Source organism: Mytilus edulis, chromosome 11, assembly GCF_963676685.1.
Source record: "Mytilus edulis chromosome 11, xbMytEdul2.2, whole genome shotgun sequence".
Taxonomy (NCBI): domain Eukaryota; kingdom Metazoa; phylum Mollusca; class Bivalvia; order Mytilida; family Mytilidae; genus Mytilus; species Mytilus edulis.
Window position 1 is genome coordinate 50,495,956 of NC_092354.1, and position 25,616 is coordinate 50,521,571.

The 25,616-nt window shown below is 31.4% G+C and overlaps 1 protein-coding gene across 1 annotated transcript; it reads right to left on the minus strand.

Moving 5' to 3' along the window:
* Positions 1–901: 901 nt before the first annotated feature.
* Positions 902–25,025, minus strand: LOC139495756 (uncharacterized). The gene is made up of 18 exons (XM_071284129.1): positions 24,100–25,025; positions 19,332–19,491; positions 17,089–17,243; positions 16,355–16,525; positions 15,476–15,582; positions 14,799–14,947; positions 13,638–13,735; positions 12,024–12,143; positions 11,290–11,530; positions 10,175–10,265; positions 8,598–8,662; positions 8,067–8,196; positions 6,894–6,991; positions 5,948–6,040; positions 4,425–4,526; positions 3,944–4,078; positions 3,206–3,293; positions 902–1,103 (listed from the first exon to the last, which is right to left on the minus strand). Exons 1-18 carry the CDS (start codon positions 24,722–24,724, stop codon positions 999–1,001), a joined length of 2,733 nt encoding a protein of 910 aa, XP_071140230.1. The 5' UTR covers positions 24,725–25,025; the 3' UTR covers positions 902–998.
* Between the last annotated feature and the right edge of the window lie 591 nt (positions 25,026–25,616).

The window sequence follows — 25,616 nt, forward strand, 5'->3', positions numbered from 1 at the left end:
AAGTGATAAAAGTGAAAATTGTAAATACTGAAACTGGTTCTTTTTTGTTAGCGATTAGTTCTAAAATAACATTACAATTTGAAAGCATTTGTTGAGCGGTTTACACGTTATCGGACAGATAGGACATAACGTGTCATATTCCAATATCTCCAACACAACTATTGAACGATTAGAGTGAACATTTCGAATTTTACCTGAAAAATATTGATATTGCACATAGCCTGTTTTGCCGCTCATCGCCAATCGATGATAGTGAAACATTCGGAAAACCCTTTTTTTTCAAAAAAACAAGACAAAATAAATATACAAAAATGTATCCAAAACAGTTCAAATATTCACACATTTACACGAGGGGCTTGATTAAATGTTTAAGATAAACTAATACGCAGTCATTTTGGGACAGAATTAGGCAGTTTAATTCGATGCCTTGATGTAAGTAGACTGTATCGTTCTCTTTTCACGATTTACCGATCTTGAAAAAATTCCTTCAAGGACTCGCCCGTAATCTCGGTCTGGCTTTATAACATTACCTACCTCTTGCAACAATTTGTTATTGCTGCTAATCTGAACTTGCATGAGCTATATGCCAATGGGTATTAACAATCGAACAATATATGTTACCCCGATTTTGTTTTTTGTCCATGGATTTATGAGTTTTGAACAGCGGTATACTACTGTTGTCTTTATGTAAATGTATCAAAATATACAAAAAATAATTTGAAAACAAAAATGAACCACCAACCGGCCTTAATAAAGAACAAACAGCCAACCTTGTTGATTTTTTTGACTCAAGCAACGTGCTAGTGGTGCAACCTAACTGTTGTTTTATGGAGTAGTAAAATAACCAAAAAAATCAACCTATGTTCAATGATAGACAAGCATAAGAACAAACGCAAGCGAATATGAAATATAAATTTTAATAAATTCCAGTTCAACATGCAATCTTTGGTAAGAGTTTTTGTCTTATTCTTTTTAAAATAAATCAGTCAGTTTGAAAATCATGATGTTAAAGGTGATCCTTCAAACTCATCTTTGGTATATGTATTAAACTTCTTTTGTCGGACATATATTTTAGGAGTCTTGTGGATTTCACTCTGATGAATCTACAATTAGAAAATGATGTATATATCAAGGTTTTCGCTTTAAATTAATCAAGTAATTTTTATTAAACAAGCCAATGTGCATTTCTGGATGGAAACAGTCACAAGCATTTCCTTATAATCATTGTTCATTTTATTATGGGGGTCGACAAATTTTTGAGGAGTTAAACAGCGACGAACATTGTGACCAAGATTTAATGGAATAAAGGATTAATTTCAGATAAATGTGAATGATCGATGTATCTAAATACTTGTTTATAGGTCTGTATGTATGTTTATTATTTTAATCATGTTAATGAAACGCAAAGAACTTGGCTTGTGCTGAAAGTTTTTGTTACTTCCTTCTTTTTAAAGAGTAAATGCACCTTGGACACTCTATAAATAAAAGATACGCATTAAATGATAAACAAAGTTGATACAATGATTAAGCTGTCATGAACATTTGTACTAGTTGCATCCTCAAAATGATTCAAACATATTTATTGATAGTGGATTTGGAAACTAGTTATTGCAACTTATATTAATTCCTTTTCCACTTTGCGGGTGCGAGAACTGTCTTGAAGCGGCATTAACCAGCTCTTTTTCGAAATCTACAAGGGTGTCTTTTACGTGCAAGAGATGTGTCTCTCCCGTAACATGGGTCAGCCATTTATCGTCCCCTTCCAAAGGATAATCATCGTTTCTTAAGAACATACTCGCAAATGGTGTCAAGGGAGAGCCTAAAATTCAGTCTCTGAAATTTTCTCCTCGAACAGGGGATCGAACCAGGAACCTTTGTGTTAGAAGTCCGAAGCGCTAACCACTACACCACGGCTCTCCTTAAATCAAAATGATTTAAACACTACCTGTTTTAGGAGGACCAGAAACGTTTTACAACCATGTTTTAAACCGACATAACCAATCAATGTACAGTTTTATACCAATTGTATAACTATTATTTGCATTGTTGATGTTCTACATGTTAGTTTAAAGTCGTCAGTTTCAAATTATTGTATATGTTATATGATTACAATCGTGTTTTCTCCCTGTTAAAAAGTATTGAAAATAAATTCAGGCGTACATTGTAAAATCTAGAACTAAAAATATTCTATGTCTTTACCCCATATCATTTTACTGAAGGCTGTAAAATCTCTCATTTCAAGGAGCAGTTGTCTTATAAGACACGTAATTGTAAGAGCGAAATGAGTATGGACCGTCTTTATCGTGTCTGATATTACTCAACCAATGATATTCTTTACAAATGACACTGCATGGTTTGATTTGTTTGCACAATGAAGTTAAGGATGCAACATCCGAAGTAGAATTAGTCTATGATGGATACATACGATAGTTTTGAAAGAAAACATAGTTCGAGAATAATTCCACAATGCAAAAAAGCATTTAAAACTAAAGAACCAAATATAAAAAAGGACAACACTGTATGATGGCGTCATTGTAATTGTGTTGTAGTCTTTGATGGATGTTTACACAGTTTGGCTGCTAAATTCCTAATAGTTTCTCGTATATCTTTTAGATCTGTTAGGATTGCTCACACAATTTGTCTATTTTAATGGAACTATAGTATACACCACTGTCAACAAGTGGGAGGTTTAGCACGCTATGAAACCTTGTTTGATCCATCATTTACTTCGATTCTTGTAACAAGTCGGGAATTTGACATTTGCTGTTCAACAAGCCCTACATATTTTGTATATTATGTATTATACTAAAGATTAGGTTAACTCGGGAAATTATAGCAATTTCGTACAATAGTTTGTACCTGTCGAACACCGCAAAAAAAAAAAACTTTTGTACCCTTGCAAAACCATTTAGAACCAGACAATTTTCTACCATGAGCATATCTTTATTAAATTAATATCTTAATGTACATGATGTATGTTATTTCATTCCTTATGGAATATCTAGATGTATGCCATTTCGTACCTCATGGAATATCTAGATGTATGCCATTTCGTACCTCATGAACTATTTCTCTATATATTATTCTGTATCTCGTTGAATACGTATGTGTTTGCCATGCCATACCCTATGGACTATCTATATATTTGTAATTTCCTAAATCTCAATGGCAGAGGTTCGAAAAGACTATTTACCAAATTGCCTACCTGTTTCAATGTCTCCAAATGTGACAAATCTTGAAAGGACGGACGCTCAACTGGATCTGTTTTCCAACATGAACACATGACATCGTAACTAGAAAAATAAAGGCAACAGTAGTATATCGCTGTTCTAAATTCATAAATCGATTGAGAAAAAAACGAATCCGGGTTATTAAACTAAAAGAGGGTATAGTATAAATCTACGAGCCTCAATGATTGTCTTTGGGGCATGTCTGTCATCTTAATTTTCGTCATTTTTTTGGTAAAACTTTAGGCCGGTTGTTATTCAAATTTTGCATATGCTTTGTATGTGGACTTTTGGAGCCAACTTTACGGTAAAGGTTTTTCACATTGTCGAAGGACAAACGATTGTCTATAATTGATAAGATCCACTTCATTTGAGTTTTGTTGGAGATTTTTCCCATTGACAATCATTCATGTACCAAATCTCTAATTTGTTTAATTCTATTTATATAAGAATCATATTTTATAGCACGTAGTGTTTGAGATCGATTAGAAGGAAACACCTTCTTGCATTGACTTATACATAGCAAGTGTCGAATTAAAATGGGTCTGAACCGATTCGTGATTAATAGGCACATATTTATGTCGAACAAGACAAGTTTTTTTTCTATACATGTTTTAACATCAAGATATTTTAAACTTAAAATCCATAAGGGTTTATATATGGCTATACATCTAATTCTATCAACCTAGAAATTTATTTAGGATATGTTTACGTACATGGCTGGCTTACAGGCGGACGGTTGTTGTAATCGCTGACCTTTTAATATCAAGGTAACGACAGTTGTGTTGTTGTCTGTTCCATAAGGTGTCTGTGCATATGAAAATATTTCCCACATCAAGACACCGAAGGACCTGCAATATATATCAAATCTTCAAAATAATAATCAGTGCGAAAAACATGTCGTTCTTTCATTAAAAAAGCGCTAAGGTTTATATGACAAATATTTAGTACATGTATGTAAAAGGTGATATTCATTGTAATCTTCAAATCTAATTCCGATTGCGACGAAATAGAAAAAAGATAAGTATTTTTATGTATTTGGACTGCACCTTATCGATCATTAGAATGTCCAATGAGTTGACAAAGCCCACATAAATACAACTTGTAATTACTCCAAAGAAGAATAAATGGTATTTTGGTCTTAACCAAGATATTTTTAGGTTTTAAATGATAAAATGTTGTTTCGTATGTTCTTACCAAACATCAGATTTACTTGAAAACATTCCTTCTGAAAACGATTCTGGCGACATCCATCTAACTGGTAACATTGCAGAACCAGTCTTTCTGTAGTAGTTGGAACTGAAACAGATAGTAGTGCATTATATTTATATCTCCAAATATATTTTATATTTCGGTTTATCTCTCGTCTTGAACTTATATAAAACACTTTTTAAAGACGCCAATAGTTCAAAGGTAATAGCATGTTTATCATATACTAAATAGTGCATGCAGATAAAGTGAATGTGTAAGTAAAGCCAAGGAAATAATTATGTATCTATGAGGATTTTCATATCAGTCACGGTTTCAACGGCTTTATCAAAAACACTAATTGATATGGCGTCACGTCGTCGATATCAGTCACGATGACACGGCTTCGCCTATTCAGAATTTAATGCATTCAGTTTAATATGTTAAAAAACATTGTGATTGCTTAAAACCGTTCTAAACAATTGAAATTCAACCAATGACGTAACGTTATTTTCATTTTGGTGTACGAACAATGAGATTGCCCATAGTCCTCTACTTTCTTAAAAGGCGAATTGTGATCTGTTTTGATTATGTTAGTGTCTGGGGTTGATACAGGTATACACTATTCATATCATATTCCCTTTTTACATTGTAATAATATGATTACAGTGACCAGTAAAAAGTATTGCTTGCAGCAGTACACTAGATATCTATGTAAAAGAAGCAAACAAAAAATGAAGAATGTGAATCTTACGATGCTTTTTCTTTAAAATAACATACAGTGAAGATATTTCAAAGGATTCTTAATTTGATGTTTAATGTTATTTTATCAAAAGAGGGACGAAAGATACCAAAGGGACAGTCAAACTCATAAATCCAAAACAAACTGACAACGCCATGGCTAAAAATGAAAAAGACAAACAGAAAAACAATAGTACACACGACACAACATAGAAAACTAAAGAATAAACAACACGAACCCCACCAAAAACTAGGGGTGATCTCAGGTGCTCCGGAAGGGTAAGCAGATCCTGCTCCACATGTGGCACCCGTCGTGTTGCTTATGTGATTACAAATCCGGTAAATAGTCTAATTCGGTAGGGTCATATTCATGAAAGGGAAGGGGATTGTAGTTACGACGTAAGGAACATATCCGATATCATTTGTGAAACGGTTATTCCATAACGGTCAACCAACTCGTGATGGCGTCCGTAAAATTTACGAAGGGATGATTTCAACTTCACCATTTGGAACTCTTGGTTTAATAGCTTCCTTGTGAGCAGCAAACCTCTATCAAGTTATTTGTTATTAATTTTTGTGACAAGAATATATCTTTGTATCAACCAACATTTCAATGTTATATTAAAGAATAGATCATAGTGATTTGAGATTAAGGCGATGCATAAAAATTGGATTTCAATGCAAGATATGTTCGTTCGCCATTTGAGGATATATGTTGTGTGTGTTACTGTGAGTCATTTCTAAGTTATATTATCAATTACTGTACCATATATAAATAAAAAATATTATACCCAATAATATCTCTTGCTAAGCCGAAATCTGCTATTTTAACAAGCATATCTGTCTGTTTCGACGTTAATAAACAGTTACGTGCTGCTATGTCCCTGAAAAAAAGATTTGGTTGCCCTCTTATTGAAAGTTGTACACAAATTTTCATGTTTCAGAACGTTGCTACATTACATATTAATGAAATGTATGGATGTATTGGCTGATTACAAATCTATTTTTTGAACCATTCCACATTATGTATGTGGGTGGCCAAAGTAAGTTGCATGAAATTAAATGGTTTTCGTTTGTTGCAGTATATCATATTGTTTTTTGTTCATTATTTTGTGCATAAATCAGACTATTTATCACTGGACTAGTATATATTTGTTTAGGGGCCAGCTGAAGGACGCCTCCGGGTGCGAGAATTTCTCGCTACATTGAAGACCTGTTGGTGACCCTCTGCTGTTGTTTTTTATTTGGTCTGGTTGTTGTCTCTTTGACACATTCCCCATTTCCATTCTCAATTTTATTTGTTGCCATACAGTGACCTATAGTTGCTCCCTTAAATTGATTTGGTTTCTGGTTGACAATTGTTGGCGGTTATACTACAAAATATAAATGAAAGATCATTGTGTGTGCATTATGATTAAAGCATTTTGTTGTGTTGATTGTCGTTTTATAATTTCAGTTTACAGAGATCATTTTACTTTGCATTTTTTTTATTTCAAACGTGTAAAGATATATCTTTTCGTAAAATAAGTGTTCAACAGTAATTAAAGATATTAGAATGTAGCTGATGTATAATGGTTTAATGCATCAATTGAGAAAAAGAAACTATTAAATAAAACGTTGTTTGAATATATTTGAAACGAGTCCAAATGGTATATTACACAATTAACCGTCGTTTAATCGTATGTGATTTAATTATTTGAAATACTCGTATAAACATAAAGGTTCACACAATCAAACCTGTGTACAAACTGTATTTGTTCTAGATATGTACAGGCATTTGCAACATCAATACACATATTCAACATATCAACTGCTTTTAGGTCTGACTCGTTATTCTGAAATAATCATAAACGAGATATGACTCAAAACTAATTACCGATATCAGAGCTATAGTTTTGTATGCCAGACTCGTATTTCAACTTCGAAAGACTCAACAGTGACGTTCGAATCACAAACAGTGAAAAGGTCAAAAAAGATTTAAGGTTAAAGAACACACAGGATCCATTCTCCGATAGGTTTTAATAGTTATGTCATGTATTTTATTCTTCATACGATCAACACATTCCGAATGCTCGTTAAATTGGACTTTCACGTTTATAAGTAATTAGTGAAGTAGTTACATGCTGAATTTTTGCTTCGATATGATCATTTGATATTAATTGCTAATACCTATTTTCGTTAAACCAAAAAGGAAAAGGTAAGTTGTGCAAAATCTGGCTGAGAACATCAAAGATCAAAATACCTTATACAAGACAAACCTATTGTAAAAGATTTAAAAATTTTACAATAGTTCATTTACATTTCATGTCAGCCTTTCCGTTGACAACTAAACTAACAATAACAAATTAAAACACATTAACACATTCAATGGCCTAGATATACGAAGATGTGGTATGAGTGCCAATTCGACAACTATCCATCCAAATAACAATTTATAAAAGTAAACCATTATAGGTCAATGTACAGCCTTCAACACAGAGCCTTGGCTCACACCGAACAACAGGCTAAAAAGGCCCCCAAATTTACAAGTGTAAAGCCATTCAAATGGGAAAACAAACGGTATAATCTATATAAAAAAGACATACATACAAGCAACATATGTGTATTGAACAAACTTTTAATATTACTTCGAGAGATAAAATGTAAAAAAAAGATATATAAATTTAATGATATACTAACTAAAGGTCGATTATCAAAAGAAATTATGTCAATTTTAGGTAAATATTTAGTTTCAACAAGAGTTTGTTAACAGGTGCATAAGGTAGGACACAAAATTTACACGCAACATAGTTTTGTATAAGATAGTTTTAAAGAGCCGAAATGAGAACATGATACATTTTTTATTAAACATCATATAATGTAATAGTTTCGAAGACTACATTCATTGATTGCAAACCAATTAATACTTACCATATCTAATCTTAACTGTTTTAAGTATGTTTTTAAATCTCCTCCTGACATATATTCCAAAATTAACAAAATGGAATTTTTCTCTAGTGAAACTCCTAAAAACTCAACTATATTTTTGTGAGAAAATTTGCTGAAAGAAAAACAAAAGAATAACATATGATTATGAAAATGGTCAGACGAAACAAATAAAATGTTTTAGACTTTAATGATACAAAAGTATGTTACGTATGTATGCGTGTTAAATTGTGCACTATTAAATTAAAGAAATAAAAAATGGAGAAATATTGTTTTCAAAACTAAAACATTGTCTGTCAAAGTTTAAAAAAAAACGTAATTTGCTGATTTCCTTGCAATTTACTATTAAGTGAGTTTATCGATTACTACTTTTTTTCAACTTTTCGATACATTTTAGAATATTAAAAGTAAGGTTCGTCTACTTTAAACGTGAAAAAGATCATTAAACTCGAAAAATTTCCGTTCTCTTTTAATATAAGCATAAGGGTTAAAATTTAAAAAAAATGCACCTTGTACCTTAACGTTAAAGCTTCAAGGAAAAAGTCGGCTCTAGTTTTCTCAGAAGACCCATGTAATACTGACTGAAATATAAGAAAACACGAATTAGTTCTTTAACTTCCAACATTCAATGCAATTTATATAATAAAAATCACCTGTAATAGGTCATTAAGGAGCAGCTATCTAAATATCAAGTAATGATATATTATGTTTATTTCTGTATCATTGGAGACTTTAATTATAGTCATTTATTCCAAAGCTCACATCAACATGATCAAATTAAAATATCAATATATATGCATTAACATATTCATAAAAGCGGGAGGTTTGGCGAGTCATAAAACCAGGTTTCACCGACCATGTATTTTGAAATGTCTTGTACCAAGTCAGGAATATTGCAGTTGTTATCAAAAATTTGGTGTACATGTATGTATTTGCGTTTGTTTTGTGTCAGTGTCGTTGTTGTTTCGTTGCTTTCTTCTTATAGATGTTTGTGTTTCCCTCTTTTTGTAACACGATCATGTTTTCTCTTAATCAATTGATGACTTCTGAACTGCAGTGTACTACTATATTATGTCTTTTTGTTAATTATATGTACTAGTACTGTATTCCTGTCTCGTGTTATGTTGTTATTTAAACGGTATTTTTAAAATTGCCAAAATAGTGCGAGGTTTGGCTGCCATGAAACCAGTTTCATTCTACCCATTTTTTCTCTCAAAATGACATGTTCGAAGTCAGGACCATTGCAGTTGTTATAAAAAAATTGTATCAAGTAAGCTTTACTTTGACAGTATAATGATTCTGTTGTACCGTTGTTTTCCTGTAAAAGTTGATGTGTTAACTTCAGTTTTAATTTGTGACATGTATTTGATTTTGCGTACTCAATTTATGACGATAGAACAGCGGTATAATACTGTTGTCATTATTTCTTGCTAGGTTGTCCTTTTGTTGAAAGTAGTACACAAACTATCACGTTCAGAACGTTACTATATTACAAAGTGATAAAATCGTGTATGGATGTTTTGGCAGATTTCAAATCTACTTTTTTTAACCAATCCACATTATGTATGTGTGTGGCCAAAGTTAGATGCATGAAATTAAGTGGTTGTCGGTTGTTGCAGTATATCATATTATTTTTGTTCATTTTTTTGTGCATAAATCAGTTTATTTTTTGCAAAACAGTGACCTATAGTCACTACCTTAGATTTAATGTGGTCTCTGGTTGAGAATAATTGGCGCTTCTACTACATAAAAAAAGAAAAAACCTGTGTATACATGATAATTAAATCATATTGTTTTGTTGATCGTTGTTTTATAATCATCATGCGTGTTTTTGAATATGAAACTTGTGTATTGCTGTCTCGTCTTTTTGTAATCAAAATAATTTGTAAATACTTGTTTACATGTAAATGGAAGAATAGAGTTTGGCCTTCCAAAATTGACATTAGAAACTTATAAATCGCCTAAATTACTTATTATATAAAAAAGTGTTGATACTATCAAAAAGATTTCGTCAACTTCAAATTCACAAAAATAACTAAGCATATGCTAAACATGAATTTATACATTAAAAGTATCTTTATTTCTAATGCTACCTTAACAGCAACATGTCTGCAATTTTTCGTTGGAAAATCTTGTACAATAATACCACTATACACTTCTCCAAAGGCACCACTTCCTATTTTACTATCAAAACAAGAAATTATAAAACTGAAGGTAAACTATTTAGATCAATATATGTTAAAATAATAACTTTGAAAGCATACAAATGTTGGATGTAAATGTAGAATACTGGTAGTCGAAATCACATTATAAATTCCTGCTGCATATACCTGCATATAGACAATCGTTTTTTTTTTAATTATATTCACATAAATTCAAGATTTAAAGCAAGACCTTTTTATCATGCATAATACGAAAATATGTCATTTATGGTTTTTGCTTTCGGAAAAGGACTGTTGTCCTTTTTCAATGCTTAATGTGGTAAGATAAGGTTTGGTATTCTACCTCGTATTATTATGTAAACAACCATGTATTATTCAATAGATATATTTAAAATTAGATAAATGAGTAAGTAAGTCAACGACATGAAAAACACAGATTAATGAATGCAATGCGTAAAAAACGAACCAAAATATTTTTTAATAAATATTTATCATAAATACAAATTCAAAAAAAAAATATGCAAAGAACAGTCAAAGTTTAAAAACCATCTATTTCTGCCAATCTACATTTTAATACCTTCACTTTCTTTTTCACAATACAATACTAGTAGAGTCACTTTGACCGAATTTGACCTACCGAATTAGACTATATACCGGGATTGTACTTAGATACGCACCTTGAATGGTGCAACATATGTTGAAGGATCTGCTTACCATTCCGGTGCATTTGAGGTCATCCCAAGTTCTGATGGGATTCGTGTTGCTCAGTCTTTCTTTTTTACAGTTTGGGTACTTTTTTTGTCTGCTGGCCGTTCTCTTTTTTAAGCCATGGCGTCGTCCATTTATTTTCATCTTCTGAGTGGAAATGTCACTCGGGCGAATTTAGCATGTCTTTTAAATTGATAGAAATAGAATGATTGAAGCGGTAATGATCAAACTGTTCCTAATTAACAATCACGTTACAATAGAACGAAAAGTACTTGCATAACCTTCAGAATATTATATTGTGTAGATTATAATTGAAAAAGAATCATAGCTCAACTTACTTTGATATCGTCAGTTTTTCACGAGGGATTTCAATAAGTTTATTGTTGAGAATGCGGCCATTATACCACTCATAATTTGGATTCTTCTTTGTAAGAAACTCTTCAATATTGCAAAAGGTTGAGAGTGAAATCGAAGATAATGTTGTCTCTGAGTTTTCTAGAGCTGTCCATTTCACAGGGCTTTTATGTAAAGGCTGACTTTTTCTATTAAACGAATTCCTCCTATACCATTTTGTTACAACTGAAACATAAATGATGGTTTCAATAACAATGTATAAAACATGTGTGATATAATATGTCCTTCATCATAAGATTGGTTCAGTTACTCAAGTCCTATGCGATACAATTTATACACAAGAATTAATAGGAAACTATCGTGCATCAATTGTTAACGCAAAATTTTTGCATGCTTCCGACAAATCTTACAGTTTATGTTCTTTATCTTAAAATATAGTCTTCAATATGACAGAACCTGTTCTAAGTAAAACCAAATAAGTTTTTAGAAAGATTGAATTTTCAAAGTAAATTGTTAAGAGCTCATATGCACTATTCTATTTAGTTCAGTTTCGTATATTATTGTTTGCATCTTGACGCGTTGATGCAAATTTGGTAATTCAGTATTACAATGTAAGGATGTCTTGTTCAGACGGTATATACCAGCTCTTTAACATCATCCTTTTCTTATTTAACCAACGTAAAATTAAAGTTTTGAAATTTCATTTTCAAATACATGCCTGTTATTGTTATCAAAACCAATGTTGTAAATGCTACACCCACAATCACTGGGATAATAACTTCTAGGGACAATACATCATTGTTTTCTTTTACCTCTATCATATCGATGCTAGTTGAATCTGTAATACATGGTATACATTATAATAATTCATGCATTGTTTTCATTACTGTCAATTTAGAAATGCTTGCTTGAATTTATTTTTGCGATTGGTGAAAAATGAACGGCAAATACTAATTATTTCAAAGTTTGGAAATGAGGCATGCAAACTTTTACTAGATTCTTTTATAGATATAAGATTTGATTTACAATTCAGTTGTATCTGAAGAAAACGTATTTGAAACGGGATATTATGTCCTCATTTTTACGGCGATGTTGTTTACCGTGCCGGGAAATTTCGAAACGATCCTAGTAAACTTATCGATCCTTTAAATAAAATTCGTGCTGAAGATTGTACTTTGACCTCTAGTTGGGTTTTTTTTACAAAATGTGACTCGAATTGAGAGTATCATATCTGCTCATATTTATTTTTACACTTAATCCATTGGATGTTGGATGTTTGATTGATAATTTAGCCTCAGATGCATGATTTTCGTATCAGTTGATATTGGCTTTAAACTAGCTATCACGAATTGCATCTACTCTCGAACATGAAATAGTTTTTTCAAATGATTTCAATAGTTCGTTTTTATGTTGTACTGTTACAACATTGTCTTATGTAAAGAAAGGGTTGTGATCTCGCTAAAATGTTTAATTCCGCCAAATTCAATATGTATGTGCCTATCCCAAAGTCAGGTGTCTGTAGTTCAGTGGTTTTCGTTTGTTGTTGTGTTATATATTTGTTTTTGGTAAATTTTTTGTACATTTATTTGGACGTTAGTTTTCTCTTTAATTTTTTACTTTTGTGATTTCGCGGTATTTTATACATTTTGGCTTTGCTTATTGTTGAAGCCCGTATGGTGACTTATAACAGGTTAATTTCTGTGTCAATTGACATCTTGCGGAAAGTGGTCTCAGTGGCAATCATACCACATCTTTTCTTTTTTATATAAACAATGAAATAACCATTCAAATCGCAAGTTGTTATTTTCGTAAACATTTTCTTGTCTCTATTTTTGCAAAATTACAAAAACATCTAAACAATAGCTGCACTTACAATATAACAAACGTTTATATTTTACTTATGATGACAGAATTAAGTTATGGGTATGAATGGTCCCAAGTGCATGCGTGTATTGTTACACGTTCAATGACATTAAAATTACTGTTGTAGATATTTATAAAGTTCTAGTACACTTTTTCTTAGGTAATTTCCTTCGGTGAACACAAGATAAAATACAATTGAGTGAGGTTGGTGGTTCGTTTCGCAAATTTCAATGTTGATGTTTTTTTTTTTATACAGTGACTTTCTTTGATTCTGGTATTATCAACTTTTAAAGCCATAGCATGTATTGTTTCAAATAAAAATCATAGCTGGATTGAGAAACAGAAATGAAAAATAAGAAAAATAAATAATTAACTTATGTGACCTCCTTTGCGATGTGAACATAATTCATGTTCAAGCTTAATGCATTCAAATGATTGTTAACTTTTTTACCCCCAAAAAAGTACTGACCTACAAAAGTACATCCTTGCGAAAATGATACATCATCGATAGCAATATAGTCCTTAAATAGATCAGTTGACCTTACAGTCTCAAATTGTAGATAAAATCTGAAATATAAAGAGTTGTACTTCTTTTACAAAACACGCTAACGAAACAAAAATGACATTGGAGCCAAGTGTCTGAATATAAGAAATTGACATATATGTTGATATCATAATTCTGTCATCATAAGTAAAATATAATGGGGTTCGTGTTGTTTATTCTTTAGTTTTCTATGTTGTGTCATGTGTACTATTGTTTTTCTGTTTGTCTTTTTCATTTTTAGCCATGGCGTTGTCAGTTTGTTTTAGATTTATGAGTTTGACTGTCCCTTTGGTATCTTTCGTCCCTCTTTTGATATTAAATGCATATCTTGAGTTATATTTTTTAACGTTTCAAATTGTATGCTTTTCTTTTAAAATTCGAAAAATATCTATTTGAAATTGATTACATATTTCCAAACCATTTCCTAGGGATAAAAGACAGTTCATTAGAAAAAAATCATGTCTTAATCATCCGATTTATTTGTAGCGCATCCAATAAATCATTAATCGCTGTAATAACTTTAACAACAGATATTTATTAGTAATGTTGTTCTAATGTATCCAAGTAAAGTTCTCATTAAAGTGAAACTTAGCTTCTTAACTGTTGCAATAAATTGATCTTTAACAGAAATATTCTTACTTATTTAACATGTTTAATGTCATTTATTCGTCTCCGAATTCGGTAAACATCTAGAATAAATGTAAAAAAATGCATTTCCATTTCTTTCACGGCTTTGTTATCCACCATGATAATACTCCTGGTGGTCGATATCTTAATAACACATCAAAGACTCACAAAACCAAAGGACATTTAAATCAACAGTTATAAATAATAATTAAGAAACAACACGAACTCCACTAAAAACCGGGAGTAAAATCAGGTGCTCCGGAAGTGGAGAAGAAGGGAGAAGGAAAGATTGAAGAACATATATTCCCCTACATATCTTGTTGATGTTGTTAACCGGATTAAAGAAAAGACATGCACGGTCATTTTGTCTTGCCTCATTATCTCTATCAATTACTTTATAAAATGTTGACGCTAAAGTTTTGTATTTGGATACTTTTTAATTGATTCTATAAAACTTACACATCCAATATGTTTACCGGAATGGGAACTGATATGGTGGTCCAATCTTTAAATATCAAGCTTTGGTTCCATAAAATCAATATTTCTCCCGATATTGGCGATATCAGTACCAGCTTTAATAGTAATGTTCCAATGACAGCAAATTGTACCTAAAAGGTTAACAAAAGATGTAAAGGTCATGTTTTGGTTCTTATTTGATCAATGATAAAGAAAAGGTAAGTTTGTTATATAATCGTTACCTTTTCAAATGAATTGATTGTGTCAGAATGTTATAAAAATCTTAATGTCAAATGAATTACTTAGGAAGAAGGAACTTTTATGTTAAAAATAGTATTACTTCATTAGAATTTGGAGATGAGGTAATCATGGTAGAGTAATCAGTATGTAAAGTCATCTTGGATCCGATAATTTTGACTGTATAATGTTTAACTATGAAAATGAAAATATGTTTGATAAGAGCTGGTATCATTCTTTTAAACATGTCCAATATTTCTTCAAAAAGCTGATGAAGGGAATCTGTTATGACCAGACGTTTCTGTGTAGTTACAACCGTCAACCAGTTGTCTCAATACATTTGTCTCTGAATGAGTGTAGTCTAATTATGACAATTTTTCTATTCGTAAAATCATTTTTCAAATCTGATGGAAGAGAAATGATAAAAAATGTTTTATACATACGTTGCAAGTATTATTTCTGTCACCTGCTGCATAACTCATTAGAACTGACGTAAAGGAGGCACTTCGTCTAGAACAAATAGTCTTACCATGAACATAAAGAAAGTGGCCTAAAACAATACAATATGTTAGATACAGATTATTCCAATGTTAAACAATGTTTACTAAACGTGACTAAATGGTTATTGTACGTTTTATATGGTTCTACAATTTGTCTGCACGAAAACTCGTACAAACACAGTAAAACGTACAATAAAGATAACATAAAGAAAATTGCTAGAAAAACTATACAACCGTTATTTCAAGGTTTAAATACGTTTAAAGACGTCCTTGTGCGTTTTACTGCATCATCATGTAAGAATTTTTGTACATTGAGATAAAATGGCATGAAAAAGACACCAATTGATTTTAGAGACTATTACGAGGTTGACATACGTTTACAAAAAAATGACTTGATACTCAATCTACGTATCACAATGGTTTAACAATTATATGTGCATTGAACATAAATGAATTGATCCGAAAACCCCTCCGTCGTTATGTACATACAGTTCCTATACGTTTACAAAACGTGACTTACGAAATTGTGTGTAATCATCAAATTGTAAATCAATAATTCACTCATGAACTATGAAAAGAAAATTAAAACTGCGTTAAAGTTTATAAAAGAGCACCTAGGTGCTTCAAAATTTCATACCATATTAGAAGCGAAGTTGTACATTGTTGATATGTTGCAGCTTTTTGTATAATGATGTGTATGCTGTGATCATTGTTTTTCTTATTTTTGGTCATGGTGTTATCAATGAGTTTATATGACCGGTTCATATTTCATGTCTATTTCAATACTGTTATATGAAATTTGATACAAAATATAAGACATACCTACAAAAGAATTGATACTATTGTCAGTCAGTGCTCTTATCCTTGTGTCAGCCACATTAAGACCATTTACAACTTTGAATGTACAGCTTTCGTCACTGGTTGTTGTATTGATCCATGGACATACCCCATCTTCAAAGCTGCATTCCCTATATTTCAAACTTCTGTCTTTCTCTGTTATTTAAAAGATGTACGTTTGAAATAATATTTAAACCATATTTAATGGTATATAGAAAAAAAAAACAATTGACAAAATTAGTGATTTTTTCCCCTTTAACGATATTACAGGTGTTGACTCATTGAATAAATAGAAAGGCAGATGATATGAAATAAGCATAAATGTGTCCTTCTCCACAAAGAATAAGTTGCAGTGAAAAGATAATAAATAACTTTCCTTTAAGTCGGTTTATTATTCTTATAGATACTTGCAGTAAAGGATGTATCATTAATCGATATGTTGTGTTGTGTGGTTTATCCTGTTTTATTTTAAATGATAGGACATTAAGAAATTTTCAAAATCGTCAACGATGACATGGTTTATCCCCGCAAAGTTGGATAGAAATGGCAAAATATACTTTTTGAAGTGGCACATACCATTTATTCCTATTTTTTCACCAAATGAATTTTCTGAAACATGTTTGTATTTCCTATTCATACAAAAAGGTCAAACGTCAAATTAATGTATGCCTTCATTACATTGCATAATGAAGTGCTTCTTAAGTGTCACTTTTATTTACCTAATTTTCTGTTGTGATCCTGAGAACAATTTATCATCCTTATTTCCGTCAAGTTCAGTGCATTTGTTTTCATTTGACGACCACTTAATTTTAATCTGACTAAAATCCGGAATCGAGTTACCATATAACCAATTTCTTGTTGAATAACACTGTTCCTACAAGTACAAAAGGCTTATTCTCAGAATAGTACAGAGCTTAATATAATAAGGTTTCACAGCTGTTTTCTCTTTACAATTACCAATAGAATTGAACTTCTCATCATATAAACGGTTTTCTCAACAGTTATCGAAATTATTGTATTCAGTAGAAGGTCATAATGAATTGGGATAAGTGTTGTTGACAAAAATAGTGACATGATAATACAAATATAAATATATCCAATTATAAGAAAATTGAAAACTAATAAATAATAAATATAGATATAGGAAGATGTGGTATGAGTGCCATTAAAACAACTCTCCATCCAAATAACAATTTATAAAAGTAAACCTTATTGGTCAATGTACGACCTTCAACACGGAGCCTTGGCTCACACCGAACAACAAGCTATAAAGGGCCCCAACATTACTGGTGTAAAACCATTCAAACGGGAAAACCAATGGTCTAATTTATATAAAAAAAAACGAGAAACGAGAAACACGTATAAATTACATAAACAAACGACAACTATTGTACATCAGATTCCTGATTTAGGACAGGTGCAATCATTTGCAGCGGGATTAAACGTGTAAATGGTACCAAACCTTCTCCCTTTTTCTGAAACAATAGTACAAGATCACAACATAAATAAAACACACGATAAAATATCAATTGGAAGGCTTAACTCAAACAAAAAACGTAAATTAAAACACCATGAACGAACAAATCCGAACTGAGACACAAGAATGCAAACACACAATTGATTAAATTTATTTGGGAAAAAACTTCAAGGTCAAAAGGCAAACAAACAAGTCCAAACAAAGCAGTTGCAAGACACCACCTCGACATATTTAACAGCTCTTCGAAAATAATCACTTTAAAAAAAACGGTTTCATTATATACACAGGTAAATGAAAAAGAACTTTGTCGTTTTAGGTATACTACTTCTGTGAAGATAAAATCTACCAATAAGGAATACCAAGAAAGTTCTGTAATTTAAATACCTAATTTAACACTTGAAAAATATGGGGTAAATATCAACAATAAACCTTTACAATTAGAGGTAGATAAAACTTCCTGTACAGATTAAAGGGGAATAATTCTGATGCTCATAGTAGGAAGAAGTGAAAATTAGTAGATATTCCAAATAATCAAAGCTGGTATATAGACAAGATCCATATTAATATAAACTAGCAAAAAAAGCATTACAAATAGTAACAACAGGTCAAATTAACAAGAAAGTTCGATTTGAGAGTATTCGCAGTTACTGACAGCTAGTTAAAAGCCAAAACAATTAATGATTAAAAAACATGCATCAGAGACTCAAATCAACTAAAACACATCCCAGGGATTTAATATTTAAACGTCATGTACAGTCAGAGAAGACATGACTTGTGCAATGCCAAATTAAATGGTATCAACAGGTAGTAGGATAGTGAGGAATGACTTCTTTAGAGATAAAAAAAAAATAACGTGGGTGTGCCTCTTTACATCCCGCCTTTCAAGAAAATACAATTTAGTTATGTTTTAATTTGCTAATGACAAAATCGATATAAGTGCCAATGTAAACTATATTCAGAGATCTAATTACAATATTGGTACGATAACCCTTACTTATAAGTGTGTTTAAAGGTTTGATGAGTTTATACGGATCACATAGTGATTTCCGCGCTTTAAGTACAATATTACCGTAAATTTAGGATGTGAAATACCATTTCTAATAAGTTTTTGACAGGTACAGCCAAATTTACTAATCAAATCTTTGTATCTATGAAAGAATTTAGTAAAAGTTTTATGTAATTTATGGCATCGAAATCCCTGACACAATAATTTACCAGTGATGCATTGATAACGTTCGTTAAAATCTATGACATCAGAACACACACGGCATACCGAACGAGTTGGGATATATAATCACCGTACGACGGAGCCAAAGGCACATCGCCGTATAAAAAAGGAAAATTAACAATAGGAAATGAAAAATTGTCTCTTTTGTCAAAAATTTTAGTAAAATAATATGTTCAATTTTACATTTTTGTTAGAATGCACATGCACATTTATCATTACCTACATATTCTAAAGACCTGTTCAGTGTTTTGTATTACCTCATATCATATCCTTTTGAAAGTACTGTCGTCTCATTATTAAGAATCATCATTACTTCATAGTCAAAGTCACCGTACACTTGAAATATCAGCTTACACTGCGATGATGTTCGATAAAAGTATGGAGATGATACAGTCAGGATCAATTTATTACGCTTGCCTGCAATGAAGAATCATATAATTAAAAGAATCGATTGTGAAAAAAATATTGTAATTATTTTTTTTCGTTTTCTGGTTCTAATAATTACTTTTCATAATTAGTGCAATTATCGTTTCATTAAACTTTTCGTCGGGACATTTAATGAAGTATAAAAATCAAAGAAATGGTACAAATGAATATCTTATCATCTAACAATGGAATAGAGAATAAGAAGCTAATAACAATTTTATTTTATTTCTTTTATACCATGGTGTATCAAACAACCTTATTTACGTATGTTATTTTTAATCAAATAATAGCGTATGCACTTTAAAATCAGTGGATAATTGCTGTAAACTTCTCATTATATTCATTTAAATTCTTTTTATCTTTGATGTAATAGTGACATATGGTATTATGACATAAAATTATATCAATGACAATCGTTAAGGTTTTAATAGTGTCTTTAATTATTTCTGAAATGTTATTATTGATATTAAGAATTTCAAACACAAATAAGACCATATCAAATATACTTTATCAGTAATTGATGAATTGAATAAATATACATTTTAGTATACTCAGCATTTAAACATAAATAAAACGTCCGTCTGTTTAAAAATTTACATCAAACGTTTTTACAATTTGATGTTGTTTTAAATTTCAAGATATGTTACAAACCAAAAGGTAGTCCTAACATTGTGTTATGAAAACATACAAATCACCACTTTACGGCGAATAAAATAAGAATAAAATAGATTTTGAATACTACTGTGCAAAAAATGGAATCGAGTTGAAACTAACTCGTTGCTCCTTTTAATATTATCTTAGTTATTGCCTGTTTGCTATTTTAATTTTACTTTTTATTTTGAAATTTTCTACATACATTTGTCACTGCCAACAACGTTAACGCAGCTGTTCGACAAATGTTCTGAACAATTACAGCTACTTTTTGTTCTATAAAAAGAGATTTTTTTTCTCTAGCCACGCCGAGTATGATAATTGCTATACTAGTGTAATTATTCAAATATCGCGCATTATATGTGAAATCTAATAAGTTAGACCGTAATGGAATAACCGTTTCACAAATAATATCTGATATGTTCCTTGCGTCGTAACTACAATCCCCTTCCCTTTCATGAATGTGACCTAAAGAATTAGACTATTTACCGGATTTGTTATAACATGGTCAACACGACGGATGCCACATCACCTTACCCCTCTGCAGCACCTGCGATCACCCCTAGTTTTTTGGTGGGGTTCGTGTTGCTTATTCTTTAGTTTCTATGTTGTGTCATGTGTACTATTGTTTGTCTGTTTGTCTTTTTCATTTTTAGCCATGGCGTTTGTCAGTTTATTTTCGATTTATGAGTTTGACTGTCCATCTGATATCTTTCGTTCCTCTTTTAGAAAATTCTATTTTGTTTTTATTTTCCTTAAATAATTGAGTATCTGCACAATCTCTTCATATCGACCTGTAACTGTCTAACAAGTTAAAATTTATCAGTTCATCAAACTTTAAATCATTTTGCATGAAGACCATTATCAACAGATATAATAATATTGATATAACTAGTTATTTATGTGTTTTTGAATAAAAAATTGAAACACGCGTGTTTGAAAAAAAACAATATATCATACCACTATCCTGCGTGTGAATATAACAGATGATTTAACACATTGATTATTGACACTGTATGCATGAATGGCTAATTGTCGACAAATGGGAATGCTGTGAAATGGCAAGGACTGATTTTTTTTTCAAAATCAAGTAATTTTGGCTTGGTAAAATATGAAAATGGATTTGTTTTATTTAGTTTTTCAGATGTAATAAAGTAGAAAGTGAAGATGTTTTTTCAAGATAAAAACAATTAATGATTGGTAGTTACTAGTTTATTGTGTTATTTATAAATATTAGCAATCAGATTTCGTTTTTGATTGCATGAAAAGTAAATACTATTTTACCTACAAAAATTAGTCAACTGTTATTACAAAATTACACAATCGTTTAATAATGCGTGGCATATGCCAGCCATTCAAATGGTAAACTTTAATCATCATAAAGTATTATGAACATCTCTAGTGCATTGGTGTTCTTGTGTTTGAATTGCACAGATTATACTAGCAAAACATTGAAAAAGCAAGCAAATAGTATTTTCATAACTATTTCCATTTGCTGTAAAGGCAATGCTTATTAAAATGCAGAGTTGAGGATAAACATTGTACTTGATATGTCATATGATAATTGCTGTTTAAATTATAATAACGTTCCTTAGCAGGTGTCCCTATTCTTCTTAGGAAAATTAAATATAAAAGTAGCAACATACTTTCATTTTTCCACTAGCGTTATACAACAAAAAAGTACAATTTAACATATTGTTCTTCTGTAAATAGTGATTTTGGATGTATAACCATTTATACCACCATTTCCCATGTGAAATTACAATTTTTCTGAAAATACTTTGAAAGACAAAATTATTTTAAATTTCTTCCTATATGACGTTCATATTTTCCGACGTCATACACGCGAAACAATGCATGTGGTTTTTAAACTTGATAGATGCTTTTTGTGCTTTTTTGTTGAATATTTGTTTGTTTTGAGATTGTGATACAATGACGACTACTTTTAACCATATTGTGACTTTTTTTACCTATTACGTCTGTTTTGTTCACATATCATATATTGGAATGTTATGCGTTTGTCATACAAATGAGAGGTTTGGTATTATAAAACCAGGTTCAGTCCACCATTTCCCTCATTTGAAAATGCATGTACCAAGTCAGGAATATGACAATTATTGTCCATTCTTTTGATGTTTTTTATCATTTGAGTTTGCAATTTGATTTGGGACTTTCCGTTTTGAATTTTCCTCGGTGTTCAGTATTTTTGTGATTTTATTTTTTACCTCCTGCTGTGCTTGTGACAAGGCCAGGAAAGGGATCGCTTACTTTACTTAAGGCGTGTTTAAAAATAATTTTCTATCAAATTGTTTGGAACTCGTAATGCTAAATGAGTGGAGTTGACAATTTGTTCCATATGACAGAATCTTGAACACTCTGCTACCTCGCATAGCTGCAATATTCACTTCATTTTGACAACGGACCTTTCTATGATGATGGTTATTGGATTTGTTGATGTCTTATGCCTATGAAAGATATATTGACATTTCCATTAATGTATCAAGAGAATACATCTTATACGACTTATTTTCATCATTAAACAGGAATAATACATATGATGCAACTAGTTGAGCTGATAAAGTAACCTTTATGCAGAACACGAGTTTCCCTTCAATGTATGATGGTGATCCAGAACACGAGTTTCCCTCCATTGTATGATGGTGATCCAGAACACGAGTTTCCCTCCATTGTATGATGGTGATCCAGAACACGAGTTTCCCTCCATTGTATGATGGTGTTCGTGTTTCCTAATATTTAAGTTGGAAGTATTGTTTTCTGCCAATGTTATTTGTCCTTTAGTAGTTTTCTTTTTGTCGAGCCTGCAACTTTTGTTGCAGAAAGCTCGACATAGGGATAGTGATCCGGCGGCGGCTACGGCGGCGGCGGCGGTGTTAGCTAACTTCTTAAAAGCTTTATATTTTAGAAGGTGGAAGACCTGGATGCTTCATACTTTGTATATAGATGCCTCATGTTACGAAGTTTCCGTCAGTCACATGTCCAATGTCCTTGACCTCATTTTCATGGTTCAGTGACCACTTGAAAAAAAAGTTCAGATTTTTTGTAATGTTGAATTCTCTCTTATTATAAGTAATAGGATAACTATATTTGATATGTGCGTACCTTGAAAGGTCCTCATGTCTGTCAGACAGTTTTCACTTGACCTCGACTTCATTTCATGGATCAGTGAACAAGGTTAAGTTATGGTGGTCAAGTCCATATCTCAGATACTACAAGCAATAGGGCTAGTATATTCGGTGTATGGAAGGACTGTAAGGTGTACATGTCCAACTGGCAGGTATCATCTGACCTTGACCTCATTTTTATGGTTCAGTGGTTATAGTTAAATTTTTGTGTTTTGGTCTGTTTTTCTCATACTATATGCAATAGGTCTACTATATTTGTTGTATGGAATGATTGTAAGGTGTACCTATCTAGCGGGCAGATGTCATGTGACCTTGACCTCATTTTCATGGTTCAGTGGTCAAAGTTAAGTTTTTGAGTTTTGGTCTTTTTATCTAATACTTTATGCCATAGGTCATCTATATTTGGTGTATGGAAATATTTTATGATCTTTATGTCAGTCGCGCAAGTTTTATTTGACCGTGACCTCATTTTCACGGTTCATTGCACAGTGTTAAGTTTTTGTGTTTTGGTCTATTTTTCTTAAACTATAAGTAATAAGTCAACTATATATGTTGTATAGAAGCATTGTTAGCTGTACATGTCTGCCTGGCATGGTTCATCTGACCTTGACCTCATTTTCAAGGTTCCTTGGTCTTTGTTTAGTTATCTTGGTTAATGTTAAGTTTATGTGACAGTTGTATTATAGCTTAGCTTTATACTTAGGACTATCAACATAATATCAATGATTAGTATAGAAGGCGAGACATTTCAGTGTGTGCACTCTTGTTGACCATGGTGTTGACAGGAAATTTATTTTAAGCTTACCTTCAATTATCATGGCTGTTATTTGTCTTTGACGGGCTGTACTTTCTGATTTTTTAGAAAACAATCCATCGATGTTAGCATTTATATCAAATGGAAATGCACAACTTTTTAGATAATTACGAAAACATACGATAGACAATCCATTAAAATGTTCTCCACACACATTTATAACGTGTCCATGTTTTATTGCAGGCATAATTGATTCACATTGGCCTTTCGTATTATTGTCACATTCCTGAGTATTTTTATTCGAGTGTGAAATGTTTAGCTTGGTATGTTTCAACTTTTCAAAAGTCCCAAAATATGTGCATCCTATTTGAACAATTCCGTTATTAACATTTTCCTGCATTGTCAATCCATCGGTTTCAGTATGAACCTTAATCTCGCCCATGGAAACCTTATGCACGGTATCAGTTATATAATTAAGTGTCTGAAGCAATGTCGGTTTAAATGTATTCTTTGTCCTTCCATTTTCAAAATGCAGCAGTGATATAACAGAGGTGGTTGTAAAATCCGAAAGATACATTTTGGAATTGTCATTGAATAGTTCTGTGCGATTACCCACTTGACTGCTTGATGTAAAAACTAAACGATATAATACTGAAAGTATTGAAAATGATTTCATTTTAAACGTTCGTACTCGTATCACAAAAATCTAATAAAAAATAACTGTTTACTAGAAAAGAATATAGTTTGTATGTTGTCAATCTAAATCAACTCTAAAATTGATCCTAATATCAAATCATAATTTATCATGTAATATTAATCCATCAAAACGTCTAACTATTACAAATTAAATCTGACTAAATGATTGTCGGTTATCACTGAATTTCAATAAAAGAAATTGACTATTTATAGTGGTGGCGTTTCTTTAATAAGATATCAATCAGCAAACCTAAAAAGCAATTGACAGTTGATTATATTCCACGGGTTGTTGGGTATTGATTATAATTATTTGACCTTTGTAATTGGTGACCTCTAACTAGATTGGTACAAACACTGTGATTTGTGGCTTTTTATTATGCATAATTTTAATGGTTCAAAGTAAAAATGACGTACACAGTTCGACGTACAATATTGTTTAAATTGATGCAGCACAACATGCATGTTTACATGTAATTTGTTAAGGATGTAAAGACATCTGTTAACAACTAATTACGTTTCATAAAGGCTTATAGATTGACAGTATATTAATAAGGAACTTAAAAAGCAGGAAATAAATTAAAGATCCTTTCCTTGTTTGTAGGATATAATAAATTGACACCATTTCCCTTCCACAAATTTCGTAGCAAAAGAAGGTTTTTATGATATTTTCGAAATATAAATTTTTCAACTATCTGTTATTCTAAAATGATAACAGAAAGAAGGGGGTTTCGTGTGATTTTATTATCAAATGAATAAAACTAGAGGATTCCAAAAACCAAATGAAACGAACATTCTGAAGTATGTTGATAAATAGAAAATATATACTAGTACCTGACTGACAAAATTAAGATTGGAAATGGGGCTTCTGCAAT